This window comes from Chamaea fasciata, unplaced genomic scaffold (genome assembly GCF_029207755.1).
Source record: "Chamaea fasciata isolate MVZ Bird 193981 ecotype frontalis unplaced genomic scaffold, bChaFas1.0.hap1 SCAF_12, whole genome shotgun sequence".
In the NCBI taxonomy this organism is placed as follows: Eukaryota; Metazoa; Chordata; class Aves; order Passeriformes; family Sylviidae; genus Chamaea; species Chamaea fasciata.
In genome coordinates, this window is record NW_027094097.1 from 10,523,191 (window position 1) to 10,539,919 (window position 16,729).

General features: G+C 49.4%; 1 protein-coding gene across 1 annotated transcript; it reads right to left on the bottom strand.

Annotated features, from left to right (window-relative positions):
* Nucleotides 1–2,815: 2,815 nt before the first annotated feature.
* On the bottom strand, nt 2,816–11,236 carry CETP (cholesteryl ester transfer protein). Its single transcript, XM_066194359.1, has 16 exons — nt 11,092–11,236; nt 9,832–9,946; nt 8,903–9,037; nt 8,340–8,410; nt 7,849–7,936; nt 7,661–7,730; nt 7,296–7,356; nt 6,595–6,686; nt 6,180–6,359; nt 5,718–5,768; nt 5,215–5,382; nt 3,782–3,849; nt 3,620–3,662; nt 3,463–3,532; nt 3,051–3,136; nt 2,816–2,956 (listed from the first exon to the last, which is right to left on the bottom strand). The coding sequence occupies exons 1-16, from the start codon at nt 11,234–11,236 to the stop codon at nt 2,882–2,884; spliced, it is 1,518 nt and encodes a 505-aa protein (XP_066050456.1). The 3' UTR covers nt 2,816–2,881.
* Between the last annotated feature and the right edge of the window lie 5,493 nt (nt 11,237–16,729).

Consider the following 16,729-nt stretch of genomic DNA (forward strand, 5'->3'; position numbering starts at 1 on the left):
CATATTTGATCACCTCTTCCATTATATCTAAGAGGAAAAAACAAGTTGCTTTTCCTTCAGAATAAGGACAAAGTTTAAGTGAGAAAGTAGTAGATGTGAATGATTAGATGAAAGATCCCTTGTCTAGAGAGAGCTGTGTGTGCAGAGATCTCCAGATCGAATCGGATGGGGTGTAACAAACAATGAAATGTTATTAGTATTTCTCTGAAGGTCAGGGAAGCTGCATTGGAAAACCAGATGAAGCCTGCAGCCAAGTCCCAGAGAAGGCAAGATGGCACACGGTGCTGTGCCATAATTCACTTATCAGAGAAAAAACCCCGTAATTCACTTATCAGAGAAAAAAAAAATACCCAGATCCAGCAACACCCGTGTCTCTGGGCAGAAACACCGACTCTGTTTGCCCTGCCTCGAGCATGGGCCAGCGAGTGGGGGGAGCTCTGTAGAACAGGGAGTGGATGGAGGGGCGACGGTGACACCTGCCAGGCTCTGCCCCACTTTGCCACCTTTGCCCCACCTTGTGCCTGGGAGCACAGGTCACCAGTTCGCCTAAAGTTTGGACTCGACCTCGGAGGAGTTTTCCAGCGTTCACGACTTCGTTCCCTATCCCGGCTTTTCGCATAAGGCACGAACATCTCAGGGCTGGGGAGCAACGAGCCAGAACCTCCAGCCCCCAAACCCTCGCGGGGCTCCCAGCACGATGCCTCGGCCCGTCCCTCCCCGCCGTGCCCAGCGCCGTGTCCCCGCTCGCTCCGCCGCGCTCACCTGGCCCCGCTCCGTGCCCGCCGCCGGCCCGGGACAGCGGCAGCGCCCGGAATCGAAAGCGGCGGCGGAGCGGCTCTGCCGGGAAAGCACGTGGGGCTGCGGAGCCGGGCTGGGGAGGGGCCGCGCTCCCGGGGTGGGGGAGAGGTAGCTCGGGATCCCCGGGGCGGCAGCGGAGGTTTCACTACTCCCCCGTGGAGTCGTTTAGTTTGGAAAAGATGTCTAACATCATCGAGTCCAACCGTTTAAGCAGTGGTGTGTTCACCGCTGAACCATGTGCCACATCCACACACCTTTTGAACAGCGCCGGGGATGATGATTTCACCTCTGCCCTGCGCAGCCTGTCCCCCCTTCTGGTGAAAGCATTTTATCTAATATCCAACCTAAATCGCGCCTGTTGTAGCTTGAGGCAGTTTGCTCTTGTTCTGTCACTTGCTACCTGAAGTGACAGGAGAACAGACAGACAGAGCCCCACCTGGCTCCATCCTCCTTTCAGAGACTTGTAGAGTGACAAGGGCCTCCATGAGCCTCTTTTTCTCCAGGCTGACTCTTCCCAATTCCATCAGCTGCTCCTCGTCAAACTTCTGCTCCAGATCCTTCCCCAGCTCCACTGCCCTCCTCTGGCCCCATGGGAGGGCAGCCCAGTCCAGTCCCCACTGAACAGCCCCCAGTGGGGCAAGGCACCTCCAGGGCAGAAAAAGGGTGCTTTTTTTCCTGCCCTTTCCTTTTTATTAATGCCCACCACTCTAGTGGAATGTCATTTAAGACAAACAGGGCAGTGATGGGAACTGCCCGCTACACCAGAGCTTCTTCCAGGCCACAGTCAGTCACAGCACAGCATCACACCTTTGTAGCCCTCAGCTCCTGCTGTCTCATGGACGGTGCTGGGTCAGACCTTCCTTGGCTGCCATAGAGCCACTGAGGCCCCTCCAGCCTCCCTTCCCACCAGCCTGGGCCCCAGGACCACCGCCCAGCAGTCACAGAAAAAGAGGAAGGGCTTCTGCTGTTGTGAGTGAGAGAGAAGCAGGTCAGAGGGACCTGGCTTATATCCGTGGTAATGCAGAAGGAACAAACACCATGCCCAGGAAACTGAGCCCATCCTGCTACTAGCCTCTTTCTGGGACCAGGTTTAAGGCTTTTATATTGCCCTGTGGTGGAGGAGAACATCATCTCTACCTTTGTTAATGTGATCACCATTACAGGTGTTGATTTGTCACCCAAGATCTCCTCCAAGTGAAAAGACCCCCCCCCCAAAAAAAACAAAAAAAAACCCCAACCCCCCCCCCCCCAACCCCCCTCCGCCCCCCAAAAAAACCCAACCACCCACCCCAAAACAAGAAGCATGAACTGGTACAGGAAAATAGCTGAGCCACATGAGATAAATTATTGCACTGAAGGAAGAAGGAAAAGGAACTTGCTGCTTGACCAGATACCTAAACTTTCTCTTATATCTCTTTGGTTTCCTAACAATTTTCATTGCTTTTCTCATCTTTGCTGTCACTGTCTCAACAACGTGGCCATTATCAGTTTGGAGCTCTACACTGAAGCATCAGGGTCTGTAAAGGAATTACCCTGGGCACAAGATCTCTCTGTTATTGTACTGCACTGCAAATTCACATCCCATTTACTCATTTCAGCCATATCCAGGTCTTCTAGCATTACTGGTTCTGACCTTACTTGGAGTTTGGTAATACCGTTTGACTTGCTGGATTCTGTCCAAATCAGGAGGCTCTTGGCAGAAATGAAACCCTGGATGAGCACAAAAGGTGCTGTATTTCCAAAATATGACAAGATATGCCACAAGGTGGCAAAACCCATTTCTGCTGCCTCCTGAGACTGCTAGCCCAAAGCCTGTGCACTTCAAGAGCGCAGCCCTGACTCCTAAGAACACAAGCCCTTTAAAGATGCTGAAAAAGTAGTGTGGATTGAGGTGTAGACTTCAAAATTTTTGCAGAAGAAAAGCTCCAAGGAAGCACAGTTGCACAGAGCCTGGAACATTTCTCAGGAAAAAGAAATAAAATTCAATCAAAACTGATTTAAAGCAGCTCATCTTTTAATTGGTTCAGGTGAAATTTTTCTGGTTTCACACAAGTTCCTGTGCTGCTCTGTGGAGGGATGAGCTCTACAAACCTTTCTCAAAAAAATTAAGAAGCAAATGACTTGGAAAGCCAAAATCAAGCTGTACAATTACATATCCCTAAAAAGAGGGGAGAGAACAGAAAATATTGTATTAGTTCATGCCACAATCCCAAAAGGGCTTTGAGAACTGGGTAGTTCTGAGCTCTGCTTACCTTTCTGGTGATGATCTCAGGATTTATGATATCAAAGAGATCAAGCCTTTTGCTGTTCATTAGTGAAGTCAGAGCTGATCCAATACCTGTGGAATCAGCAAACCCATCCAGTTACAGGGATGTCCATCCTGGCTTGCTGCTTATCCTGTGCTGCCTGCTGCCAAAAGTTAATTGTGCCTCAATGTCCCACAACCTTCAGCCTGACAGAAAACTCACTTTTCCTTTCTCCCAGCCATTTACACAGGGTTCCTCATTCCCGAAGTGCATCCAGCAGAATTTTAAACATTAATGGGGTTCCCCCCATTTCCCAGATGTCAGTGTTACTGATGTATTTTTTCAGTGCTCAGGTTTAGGAGATCTGATGTTAGACAATTTATGGAGCAGGCTGGCACTTCCCCAAATGAAAACTCACTTGAAGTTACTTCTGGAATGCCGGCAACCAAGATCATATTCTGCAGGAAGCTTTGTATGGACGGGTCCTCCTGAAAACAAGAAAATTCATACAAAAATGCTTTAAAAGGCATTGTTTAGCCTCAAATGGCTTAGAGAATACTTTTTGTAGAACTTACCCCACTTGGATCAGCTGTGCATTTAAACACTTTCATCTCTACGCTGAAGGGAAGGGGGTGGAAAGAGGAAGAAAAGTCACTAAATGATGCAGAGATCCTCTTTTTGTGCTGCTCTTAAACATGGGCCAAAAGAGCCAACTCACAAGAGAGCACGGTACCAACCTGGAGTCCACAGGCTGCAAAATGAGTTTCTTTTCTGCATAGGTAGCTTGGATAGTGACCGTGATTTCCTGCAGAGAGAAGAACAGGAGGGTTCAGGCATAGCTTTATAGCAAGGAGCTGCATTTGGATATTTTGAGTTATTTTCTAGGAGTTAGAGTTCAACATCCTTTTGGCTTTGCCTCCAGATATTGGTAGAGAAGGCCAGCATTTTCCTTCTCCGCCTGCATGCAGTAAATGCCCCCTTATGCCCACAGCCTCAGTCTCTGGGGCTCTAGGCTGGCTCACCCACTGGACTTTTGCTATTTTGTAAATCCTGCATAAGGATGGAAATGCCTATGCAGGGTGGTGTTTCCCCATGACATCCATCTCCACATCTGACTGGGTGTAGAGGGAACAGCCTCAGGGTAGCCAGGGCTGTCACAGGTAATCAATCCAATATTAACCAAATTTAAAAAGAAAGCAATCTCTGAATTCTGGCCATTTAGGCTCATTGTCTTGCTGTTGTCTGCATGTAAACATTCACTTAAGAGAAACATTTTGTGACACAGTTGCAGGTCACAACCAGAAGCAGATCTCATCCTAGGAGCCACAATTTTGGGGACCACCTCTAGTCCGGTGCTTCTACAATCCTTGTAATGTTTTTCAAGATACTACTTGAGGCACAAGAAACAACCATACATATTTCCCTTAACATCTTGCTAACATGAGATACTTGCTGGGGGTGTTATTCTCAGCTGTGGTTTAACCTTTTAAATTGTGTGCCCTATCCTCAGGCAGGGATTTGGTTTGTTTTTGTGTCTGTCTCAGCCCACAAGACTGAATGAACACACTGCTTCTTCCTGTGATGTTAATCATGGCAGGAAAGGCGTTATGATGTTAATCATGACATTTCTTTTTTCTGCTTCCTTAGATTCACTTTAAAACAGTTCAGGATGAAACACAGTGTAATGAGGACCCTTCATACAGGCACATATGGAGGAAAAGGTTGTATTTTGAGCTTCACCTTCTTCAGAGCTGTATCTCCATTTCTGACACAGTTATACTCTTAGTGGGGACCTGAGCTAGAATTTCAGAACAAGGAGATTTCAAAATAAATACATTCTCATGGTGACTTCATTCTCTCCTAAAACATCTCACTGACACTACCCCGTGTCAGATAAGTGTTAATGGGGGCTCATCAGAGCCTTCTGCTGCTTGCACACTGATAGTGGGCTGGCCAAATAGAGAGGGCATTGAGCCAATATGGTCACTATCATCATTTCCAGCCTCAAATGGCTAAGGAACAAATGGGAGTTTTAAAAGAAACTGATTTACTTGCTCTGCCTCCTGTAGTTTAGCCACCCACCCTTCCCAAAGGGCTCCCTGCACACCAGGAATGGTTCTGACCTGGGCCAGAGCCTGTCCCAAGGTGTTCAGAGGGTGCAAGAACTGACCTTCTCCATGTACAGAGCTACCAGGGGTTCTTCTCCTGTGGGAAGGATGCTGACCTCCACTGCTACCAAGGACCTCATGACTGTCCCTTCAGGCTGCAGAGAAATCTGGGGCTGGGTTAGACTCCACACCTTGGCCACAGAGTCATTGTAGGAGGTGCCTTGAAAAATCTGGTCAAGTAAGGAGCAACACATGAGTCAGGCTTTTTCCATACCAGTTTCATGCCAACTTGTCACACAGCTGCATTTCTTTTGCAGTCCCCAGTTCCTCCTCCTGTTCACATAAGCCCAATAACTCAGCCAGGTTTGAGGGAAACCATGCACGGAAGATGGAGAAATCCTCCTTGCAAACCACAACTGCTTCTCCATCAGCCCCTCTTTTTCTCCATCTGGCCCACCCAAGACTCAGATTGACAAAGGAAGAACCCAGGCTGTTACAATGGAACAGAATCCATTTAAAATTCCCTCATGTGCCATGCAATGCTCTGAACAGGACAAAAAGTTACCATCTGCACTGCCTTCCGCTGCACTTCTGTGTCTTCCATCTCAAACAGTTCCTTCAGCAACAAATCAGAAACAGATTGTGGAAAAACAAAAGACAAGGTTATGGTTGCCCCTGGTGCCGGCGGGACAGGCCAGAGCACTGAGGTGGGGCCTGTGCCCAGTGCAGGTCATGGCTGAGCTCCCCCAGGTCCCACCCTTTTGTTCCATCTCAGTGATCCCCCAGAAAATCACATCACTTTACAATTCAGCAGCCAAGTTTTTTATCAGTTGCTGTTATCACTCCAAGGAATAACACTGCCACGGAGCACACTCTGGATAAGAGAGCACCAATTCCAGAATCACATGTAGTGACTTTAGGTTTCTGTCTTCTGCAGAAACCAGCTCTCACCAAAACACGGTATTTAGCAAATTTTTCACTTTCTCCCCAAAATATGATGTGAGGAGGGTATCGCTGTGGGAATCACCTGTAATTTGTCCCCTCTGAGGTTCAGCACCAGTCTCCCGTCTAAGAAAGCTGCTGCAGCCAGAGAGCTGAGGCTGTGCTCTGACAGCCAGAAGTAGAGCATTCGGGTCTCGGTCAGCAGTGACGGGGAGAAAACAGAGTCACTGAGCATGCTGGAGCTGTTCTTGTACAGGACAAGGCCCTGGAAAGGAAAACAGTGTGTTGGCCACAGCAGGCACCAGGGAGACAGGACAAAAAATCAACATCTGTTTTTCCATGGCAAGGCAAAGGCCTGGCTGGACACAGCGGGGAGCAGGTTGGCATCAGCCCTGGCTGCAGTGCCACAGCACGGCCTCACAGAACCAGCCCCTCCAAGCCCTCCAGAGCACACCAGGGCCAGAAAAAATTTGGTGTCTGAGCAGTCTGGGTTACTTCACCTTGTGATGGGATTCTATGTAGTTTGCTTTTATCACAGGATCTGATGCAAGGGAGATATCCACAATGATGTCCTTATCCCGGACAAAATTGGCTGCAGGAAGAAAACACAAAAACCTCAGAACAGACACAGGACCTTAAGCAGAGCTTGTGACAGTCACTTTTAGGACTCGGTACATGTGCTGACAGGGTGCACATGAAAGAACACAAGTGTGGGACAAGGGTTCCCATTCCTTTGGATGCTAGTGCTGATCCTGCTACAGCTCACTGACCCTGTTTCTTCACTGGGAAATTGGGATAATTACACTCAGTTTTACATTCCACTCCTTTTCCCTGATATTTGGTACTAGGAAAATCTCCAGATGCTGTACAGTCTCATCCCTAGTACTGCACTGCATGCTCCTGTTCTAGCTAACATTGGTCCTGCAGTATCCTGCACAGCTAATCAATACATACTGAAGAAGAAATTCCTCATGAATTGAAATGTCTTTGAATCTGTGTAATCACCCTCAGAGGTGACCAAACTGATGCAGAAAACTCTAAACATAACATTACTAAGGCTTATTTTGCTGCTGATTGAGGGCATAGGATCCCATACACATTTTTGAAGGATATTTTGATGGATGTGGCTACTGCTCTGCTGGGGCTCAAACATTAAAAGCTGCACATAAAAAAAGAAAACAGAAAAAACAAGAATATTTACCTGCTAAATCCACTATAAAACCTGTCAGTGTCTGAGCAACAGCATTTATTTCCTTGCACACCTACAAGAGGAAAAGAGGGGGAAAAATTAGGGGAAGGGATAGGATTTTGGATTGTAGAGCAGAGTTGAGTCTCACTGAGATCTAGGGACTGTTGGTCAGAATCCAGCAGTCTCAGGGTCAGCTACACCTCTCACTTAGCCCAAACTGCTTTTTTTTTTTTTTTTTTTTTTTAATGTACGTATTCAATTTATTTGTCTCATTTTTCACAAGCACTAACATTACACTGCTACTGTCTTGTGGGCAAGAAAAGTGTGTGGTATACAAAGCTCCTGAGAGCTTTCCTCTGTTCACAGGCTGATCTTACCTCCCTCTTGAGGACAAGCTTCAGAGTGAAGGAGATGAAATCTGTGAAGAGCTGCTTCAGCCAGCCAGGTCTGTGTGAGACAGGGAGCACAGTCAAGGACTACCCGTGCTCTGCATATCTGGCTGGGTGGCATTGGGGGACCAGCAGGGAGGACAATAAATCTCGATTTTGAAAGGGATCAGACTCACTGCTTGTCTCCTTGGAGGTGAAGTATGAGTTTGTGGAAAGTCAAGTAGCAGTCTGAGGCATCAGGAGTCACTTGCTCCTTTTGGCACACTGCATGGAACGAAAGGAAAAAGAAACAAAAAATTACTTGTTACTGAGATGAGAAGAGTGCACTTCCCAGACACTGGAGGCCTGGAGCAGGGCATCACTGCAGAGCCAGGGCTCCCCACATCTCCCAGGGGATGTTTTCCAAAGATTCCAGACCTTGCCAAGTCAGGGCAGATGGGGCTACCTTGAACCTGGATGGTTTCTGCTCACAGCTCCAGCTGAGCTGATCTACAAGGCACCCTTCTTCATCTGGATACCCGCCAGCTGCCCTAGCTCCTGCCAGCAGGGACTCAGCTGTCCCCTAACATGACCCAGGAGAACCTGAACAGTACATGCAGCCCACAAAGCAGAGTGGGGAGGGAATTCAGTCATACTGCAAAAAGTTTGGGTATTGCAGTGTACTTACTCAGATCGATATTTAGCTGGAGGTCAATGGAAGACTCAATTTCAAAATCAACTGAATGAAAAAGCTGCAAGCTGTAATGGGAGAAGAGGGGACATTTAGGAACCTGTGCCAGGAGCAACTTTTCCCTGACAGATGTGGATTTTATAACACCTCTCACACCTGTCCCTGCATTGCAATGGGCCAACCCCCAGCACACCAGAGCCCATCTCAGATATTCTGTCTTTAAATCATTGCAAACTGCTGCCTTAGTGGCACTTAGGACCATTAATCCCCCTTTTTATCCACTCAGAGTTTACAGACAAATAAAGGAGAGAGAAGTCAACACCTGTGCTTTGGCCATCTGGTCTTGTCATGCAAGGTGAGGACAGAAGGGCAGAAAGCAAGACAGGGTTAGAAGCACTGCTAGAGTATAAAATCCTGTCTCAAGCAGTCGTCAATGCAGCTATTGCCAGAGAGACTGAGGAGTGCAGCCCCCTCACTTGTACTTTGTCACAGGCCAGTCCCACAGGCAGCAGGGGGAGCTGGGCCGTGGTGCTCAGCAGCTCCCAGCCCTGGGTACTCACAACCAGGCCCCGGCATAGCCGTAGGTCAGGGTCCCTTTGAACAAAGCTGTCACGTTTTTAATGGAGATGTGAATGGCATCGTCCTCCTTGAGCTCCACCTCACTCCTCTCGATGGACAAATCATTGACCTGGATGCTAGAAACAACAGAAACATAGTTTGTCCCCAACCCAGAGCTGTGTGCTGTGATTGGGCAGGACAGGTTTATTCCTGAGGAATGGGATCTCTGAGGGACCCGTGCCAGTGCCAGACTCTGGAGCTTTTGCAGATCCCAGGGCCAGGTACAAAGACAGTGGCAGTGATGCTTTTGCTCAGCCTCGGTGCCCTGTGCAGTATTGGGTGCAAGGCTGGGGAATGCTTTAAACAGGAAACATGGAACAATGGAATTGCCAGGATTGTTTGCAAAAATAATGCCCTATTTTATTGCAGTGCTCTGTGCAGCCGTGGTCATGGCAGGAAGTCTCTTCTGTGAATACACTGCTGAATTTGTGGTCCCAAAATAAAAGCGAGCAGCACAGTAACACCCAGCCTGGTTTGCCACAAAGCACAGCCAGATGACATCCTATTATCAGGGGTGGCTCTGGCAGCCCAGAATGGGTCCCCTCTGCCTCTCAACGTGCCTTGGGCACCATCTGTCAGCAGTGGCCACAGGTGCCCCAGCCCGCAGGGACATTACTCCCCATCCCCATTGTCAGAAATGAGCTCTACACACTGCCTTGCTGGCTGCCCACTCAGTTGGAAAAATAAATAACTCTTAAATAACACATCAGTAGCCTAAACCTTAACGTGCAAATAGTCTGCGGGGTTTAGATCCAAAGCTGTGTCTACCCCAGTCCAGACCTTTGTTTTCAGCAGGAATTGCTGGACCACAGCTCCCTCCAAGGGCAGTTTCTGGTCCCCTCCCCTGGTACAGACACACGGAGATACTCACTTGCTCAGCCCGTAAGCCACCCGGCCGAGGAGCCGCATGGACCTTTCCCCGGTGATGTTTGGGAATTTGGCATTTCTGAAGGCTGCTTGAATGACCTGGGCCGTTTCCTGGTTCACTGTCAGTGGAAGAAAAGGGCAAAGATGTCAAACTGCAATCTCTCCTGGCTGCAAAGCCAGATCCTGTGCTCGGGATTAAAGCACTACAGAAGGCTTTTATCCGAGCCATTTGTGTTAGATTCAGGAAGCACTAGAAGTAGTTTCAGAGTAAATTAAAAAAATTAAAAATCCCTAACTGTAACAGCTGATGGCAGCAAGGGACAGCCGCGTGTGTGACTCGACAGCCACCAGTGGGAGCTGTCTCCAGAGAGTCGTGGCCAGCTTTCGCACACCTCAGGAGCAGATTTTGGAAAGATCAAGGCTGTGCTCATCCTTACACCACACAAGCTGTTGACATTACCCCAGCGCTTTGCTTTGTTGCTGCGTACTTGTATTGCAGCCAGCTCTTGGGGTCTACAAAGAAGAAATTCTGAAAAAGTTTCTGTGCCCATTTTCCTAAGGTTAGACAGCCCATTCCAGCCTCAGCCTCAGGCACATTCTTGTACACGACTTTTTCCATCCAGAAATACCCTGTGAGTTCAGCCCAGCATGAATACATCTTTCTCTGCAAGTTCTACTGTTGAATGGGACAGGACAGAGCTGTTCCCACCCTCCAGAGAAGAATTGAGCCCACCCTCCCCCCAGTGCAAGGTCAGGCTAGGACTAATCAGGTCAGGTTTAAAAGCCTATAGAAAGGTTAATTTTGGCTAGCAGGAGGCAGGGCAGCCTTTGAACCCCAAAGAAAAGTTAAACAACCAAGTTGCAAAGGGGATGCTGGAGGATGTTTTGATAAAAATTCTTTCCCAACCTGCAAAGCTCCCAAATCCTTGCAAATAAGCCCACAGCAGGAGAGAACCTGTTTCCCGCCTCCTGCATACCGACCCCAAGAGATGAGATTTGCAACGAGGAGAGAAATCAAACACACATTTGTTCAAGCTCTTTCATCATGCCAAGCCCCAACAGAAACACCGCTAAATCCTTGGGCTGAAGAGAGGGGCTGGGGACAATTTTCAGGCTCCTTTGCCTTTTCATGCTTTCACCTGCTGTCAGGCAGGTGTTTACACAAGAGACAGAGAAGCAAGAAACCCCCTCCCTCCCTTGGCTGATCTGTCGCTAAGTTCTGGCAGGGATGGAGCAAGCACAGCCCCAGCGAGCAGGCACTTACACAGCAATGCCGCAGGCTTGGTCATCCTGCAGACGATCCCGGTGGCTCTGTAGGGGAAGGGCCCAAACTCACAGGCTGCTGCTGCATGGACAAGCACCAGCAAGATGCTGAAGGTCCCCAGCATCATCCTGCTAGCCCAGCACATCCTCAGCCAGAGCAGAGAGCGCTGATGAGACCAAGTGATCCTTGATGGAGGCAGAGGCTGCTTTCATATACCCCCAGCAGAGCCCACTCGAAGCAGGACATGACCTGCTTCCTCCACTTATCAAAACTCATCACACATTTCCTAATCTTCCTATAGTTTCCTTAACACCATTCACGTTGCACGCTGCCTTCCTCCCTCAGCAGGAGTTTGGGCTGCAGGGCTTGGTGCTCCTGCCAAGACTGCTTTAACTCAGGACGTGTACACACCAGGGCGGGTGGGAAAAGCTGGAGGGGGATAGAGAGTAAAAGAGGATAAAGTCAAGGGAGCAGCCTCACATGCTGCCTTAAGCCACTTCATCATTTTTTCTTCCTGCAGAAATATTCCTTATTTTGTATTCCTGCAGTAATTCCCCAGCAAAGCCCTGTTTGAAAGGTGCCTACATCATTCACTACTCCCTCTTCCACCGATTTTATACACACTGTGGGGAAACTGAGGCACACTCCTGGGAAGGGGGTGTTTCCTGCTATTACTGGGTGAATCCCCATCTCCCACATCCCTGGAAAGCTCCATGACCACAGAACTGGGATGCTTTCTGGCCCTTGGTTGGGTCTGTGAACAGCCTTTGGTTTGCCACCATCCCACTAAGGCAGAGCTTTTCATGCCCCCAGACTCTCAGCTGCTGTTTGGGGAACATCAGAGACCCAAGTTCACATCCACTCCTTGTGCACACGTGCCCTGTATGCCACTGTCCTCCTGCACCTCTGCTGTGCTCCTGGGGCCCATCCCAACCCCAAAACAACCTCCAGCACAAAACAGAGTGGGGTTATTTCAGAAAGGAGGCTCACAACAGCTCCCCTGAACCTTTTTGCCAGAGCAGGCTAAGGGAGACTGACAGGTGAGAACTCGGCAGCACTGCAGGAGCAGCCTCAATGCTCTGAGGGAGATGAGGTGCCAGCCTCCCTCCTGTCCTTGGCAGATGCCTCATCCTCCCTGTGCAGGGTGAGCACATTTCCTGTGGGGTCCCCGCTGTCCTGCAGCCCCCGCCCTGCCGTGCTGTTTTCTTCCTGAGTTGAGAAAGTGAATGGCCTCGGGTACCCCGCGGAAGGCACTCACGGTCACTGACCCCGAGGGAAGCCGAGCATCTGCAGCTTCCTCCAGGCTTCTCCAGGAGAGCAGCGTGGTGGCCATGGACAGACTGCCTGCTGCCAGCCCAGAGTGCTTTATAAATGAACAGCTAATTGTTGGAAACACAATGTACAAAGACAGCAGGTGCTTGAGGAGCAGAGCTCCCACATGGCATTAGCTCAGCTGCCGCAGCATTCCCTCTGCCCTGGCCGGGAGAGCTTTTCCCAGGGCAGCTGCACAGAGCATGGGCATGTTACAAAAGGATTTGAATTCAAGAGAGTTTAACCATCTAACAGCTCTGTTTTCTGTCCTACAGCTCTCAGTTCAAGGGATGTGGGTACAGTGGCCAACACCTGGCATAAAGGGAATCCTGCAGCCCCCAGGAGGCCACAACCACCTCTTTGCCCAGGGCAGCGATTCACATCAGCATGGGGGGAAGGGAAAATGGGCATTTTGATGCAGGGGCATTTGTCACCAGGCAGAAAGTCCAAGAGCCCAGACCCATCGTGCTAGTCCTGGTAGATCCAGTGCATTCACAGCCTCCTTAGGGTCCACCTCCCCTGCTCCAGCACGGCTGCAGAGTCTGCTGTCAGCAGAGAACCAGAGCTCAGGGAAAAGGAGAACAGGGAACTGCCGAGCATTGACCTCCGGTGGGAACAGGAAGGCTGGAAACTTTCTGCCTACAATAGCAAAAGCATGTGGAACACAGAGATGCTGTGAGCATCCTTGTCCTGGAGTAACCAGGCAGAGGCCAGGGCAGCAGGGACACCACAGCCCACCCTCCTCCCAGTGCAAGGTCAGGCTAGGACAAGCCAGGTCATGTTTAAAAGCCTAAGGAAAGGTTAATTTTTGCTAGCAGGAGGCAGGGCAGCCTTTGAACCCCTAAGAAAAGTTAAACATCCAAGCTGCAAAGGGGATGCTGGAAGATGTTTTGATAAATATTTGCTGTGTAAGGCTTTATCTGAAGGCCGTGCACGCACACATGTACTCACCACCTAGCTGAGGACTGTCCTGTCACTGGGGTTGTTTTTCCCCACGTTGTCCAGGGCAGAGGTACATCACAGTGCCATTAATCTTTGTGCTGCATTGACCAAAATATTTGGTGTTACCCTGCAGATGCTTCCTGAGAAAGCCTTCCAGGTACACTGGCTGCACCCGTCAGCAGGATGGGCTCCAGCACCACTGCCAGGATACACACAGCCCAGGATGGCAGTAGGGTCAGCCCAAAGACCACTGTTTCCTTCTGTCCTAGAGGTTTATAAAATGGACAGAAATAACATTCAAATAAGATTTATCTTACAAACTAGTTAAAGCAATTAAAGCTATGCAATATTTGAATACAGATTTGTGATGCCAAATGAAATTGGTATTACCTGAGTTACTCTCAAAATTTTAGAAAGCAGGAGTAACCTGAACTCCACCACCACAAGATAAAGCGAGGGCTCTCAGCCTCAAGGAGTCTCCTTGGATGATATCCTGACCCTAGAGGAGTGTTACCCCACTGCAACTCCAAATTCTCCTGAAGCCAACTCAATTTCTTCTCTTCTATACCAGTATCATCCATAAAAACCTCTAAAAAGAAAAAATAAGCTGGCACACACAGGTGGCCCTAAGTCAGCCCAGGCTTTTCACAGCTGAGGGTGTCCAGGGCAGCTGGGCTGGAGCTGGAAGTGCAGCCCAGCTGTATTTCTGTGGCACTGACCCTGCACAGGCAAATCTGGACTGAAAGAGCAGCAAATGCAACTTTCAGTGCCATTGTAAGAAACTGGAGAGGTTCCTCTGCAGCACAGGCCAGTGAGCAGACACAAGACACGGGCCCAGATGCAACATTTCCCAGGATTTGTCCAACCCTCTCAGGCAGGCAGCTGAGCATGAACTGACCTCAGTCCCCTCACTGCAGGTTTGTGTGGGGCTGTCACACCAGAACTGGCTCACCCCTATGATATCACTTCATTTGAAATTCACACCACATTAAACACTAGCAGGCAGCTCAAGAGCTATTCTTATGCAGCAGAAGGGCTGGAGGGAGGTGGTGAAGATGCAGTTGGCACTTTGGTGATGCAGTGGGGGTGTAGCTGGGATGGCCTCTGGGGACACACGGTTTGTATGAACTGCTTTGCAAATCCCACCAGACTCACAGCTAGAAATGGATCACAGGACAAAGACCAGAGGGAGGTTGTAACACTCAGCTGGGCACTTGCACAGCTGTTGGGATGTCCCTGGCTGCTGAGAACAGGGACAAAAGGGACAACAGGCAAGTCAGTGCATGAATGAAACAGCTCTTCAGAGAAAAGGGGAAACCACATGCAAACAAACATACTACCATCACCAGCTTATCTGCTCAGCAGTAACCTCATTCTCATGAGATTTGTGTTCCAGGAGCTGAGGACAGGGCTATATCCGTAGTGACAAACAGGACTTGAGTGGCTTCCCAAGCAAGCAGCCTGTTTGGAGTTTCCACAACAAGAGCAAAGGTGTCTGAGAAAAACAGACTGTACCTTTTCCCCCTACTTGTTTCTCAGTGGAGACAGAGAACTGCTCTCAACTGGGAGCAGCTGCCAGAGAGCATCGGGACACAGCAGCAGAGGAACTGGCTTTATCCTGCTGCTCACTTTGCCACCCTGTGGACCTTCAGAGGACTTTCACTGCCACAACCTGTCTGCCCTCAGGAGCGCTACACAACACATGCTGAACAGGTCGGGAGCTGTAGCTCTCGAGCATGCAGAGGAGCTAAACCAGCAGCAGAATCAGAGTTTGAAGTGTGAGCCAAGGCAAACACAGCCTCCTAAGCCCACAAGCCTCAAGGCTCCTTCTGGTCTCTCAACTTCTGTCCCAGCAGTGGGGACAGTCTTGCTCTGGAAGATTCAAGGCTCATTTTTGCCTTGTGTCTAGCCTGGATTCCCTCATTTTCAGGGCCATGCTCACTGGCACTCACAGCTGACATCCAGGCTCTATCCCCTTCCTTGCCATCCCTCACTGTTTACACTGACATCACTGCAAGCTGAGCTGCCTCAGTTCCTTTCATGACTCAGTTGTCTCTGTTTGCTCCCAGGGCCTCGGCACCCAGGGCCCAGTGACAGGGTAAAAGCTACCCCAAATTCCCAACTCCACGTAAGATCAGGCTGGCTCAGTCACAGGTGCTTGGAGCCCTCAGCCAGGCATTGTTCTCTCACATCCCACTGCTCCTGCCTGGGTGCACAACATTGGCAGCTGCCTCTGCAGGATCACACAGGATTTACTTCCACATTACCCCACGTGTCCTCTGCTGCAGTCACGGCTCCCCTCCGCCCCAAAGGCGGAGGTTATGTGTTTCACAGAACCATTAAGGAAATTGTCTAAGGTCCAGGACTCTCATGGCATCTCTGCAGTGGCATTAGCCACACTTCATTAGATTTTCAACTAGTTTTAAATCCATCTGCCTGTTCCTGGGAACAGCAAAAGCTGCAAGACAACAGATGTTTCACTATCTCTGATAAATTTTCAGACTAGAGATTTCACAAGTAATCCAGCACTATGTGCTTGTTGTCTTAACCATACCAAACCAGTTTATTTCTGGCTGCCAGGAACTGCTCACTCCTGCTAAACTGAGCACAGCCACAGCTCAGTTAATTTAGGCACTTTGCCAAGACACCTGAGTGATGGTTTGTTACACCCTGCGGTAGAAAAATCCAAAATCCACAAAGCAGCCTTGATGTGGAACATGCCCAGTGCAGCAGCTCGGGGTGCGCTGCCCTGTGAGCTGCAGTTGTGTCCAGAGTGGGGGAATGGCTGTCACCTGGCACCCACCCTGTGCCTACCACAGGGACACACACTGTGAGGGTGCAAAAGCCTGGGGATGCCTTCCTTCAGGGAGCGCAATTCCCAGAGCAGGACCAGACCATTAGTAAGGCAAGAAAGAGTGGGCACCTCCTCCAAGAACATCCTCAAAGGCTCATGCAGGATGCATCTGGGGTAACAAAACTGATCTCCTCATAAATGATTTCATTTTAAGCATCTAAAATTTTACCACAGTCCTACCCATCCTCTAAGTCCCCAGCAAACTGAAGATAACAGAAAAACAAGCCTGGAAAAGAATTTGTTCAAATCCAAAACAGCACCAGGATTAAGTGGCTTCCACAGGTAACACCACATCTGATCTGACATGGCAAGATCAAGCATTACCTGCTACAACTGCTTGTCCCAGGTGATGTGTTGACCCTGCCAACACTCCTCAAATTGTCCTGCTAAGTGCAGGCAGCAGAGGAAGAGTAACAAGTTCCAGGAGTGGAAGCTGTTTCTAGATAGCACATTTCAAACAAAGTTGAACCCTGAGCCAAGACAGGGTGTTGCAACTCTACCATGAGTCTCAGGCAAGGTTCAAGAAGCCAA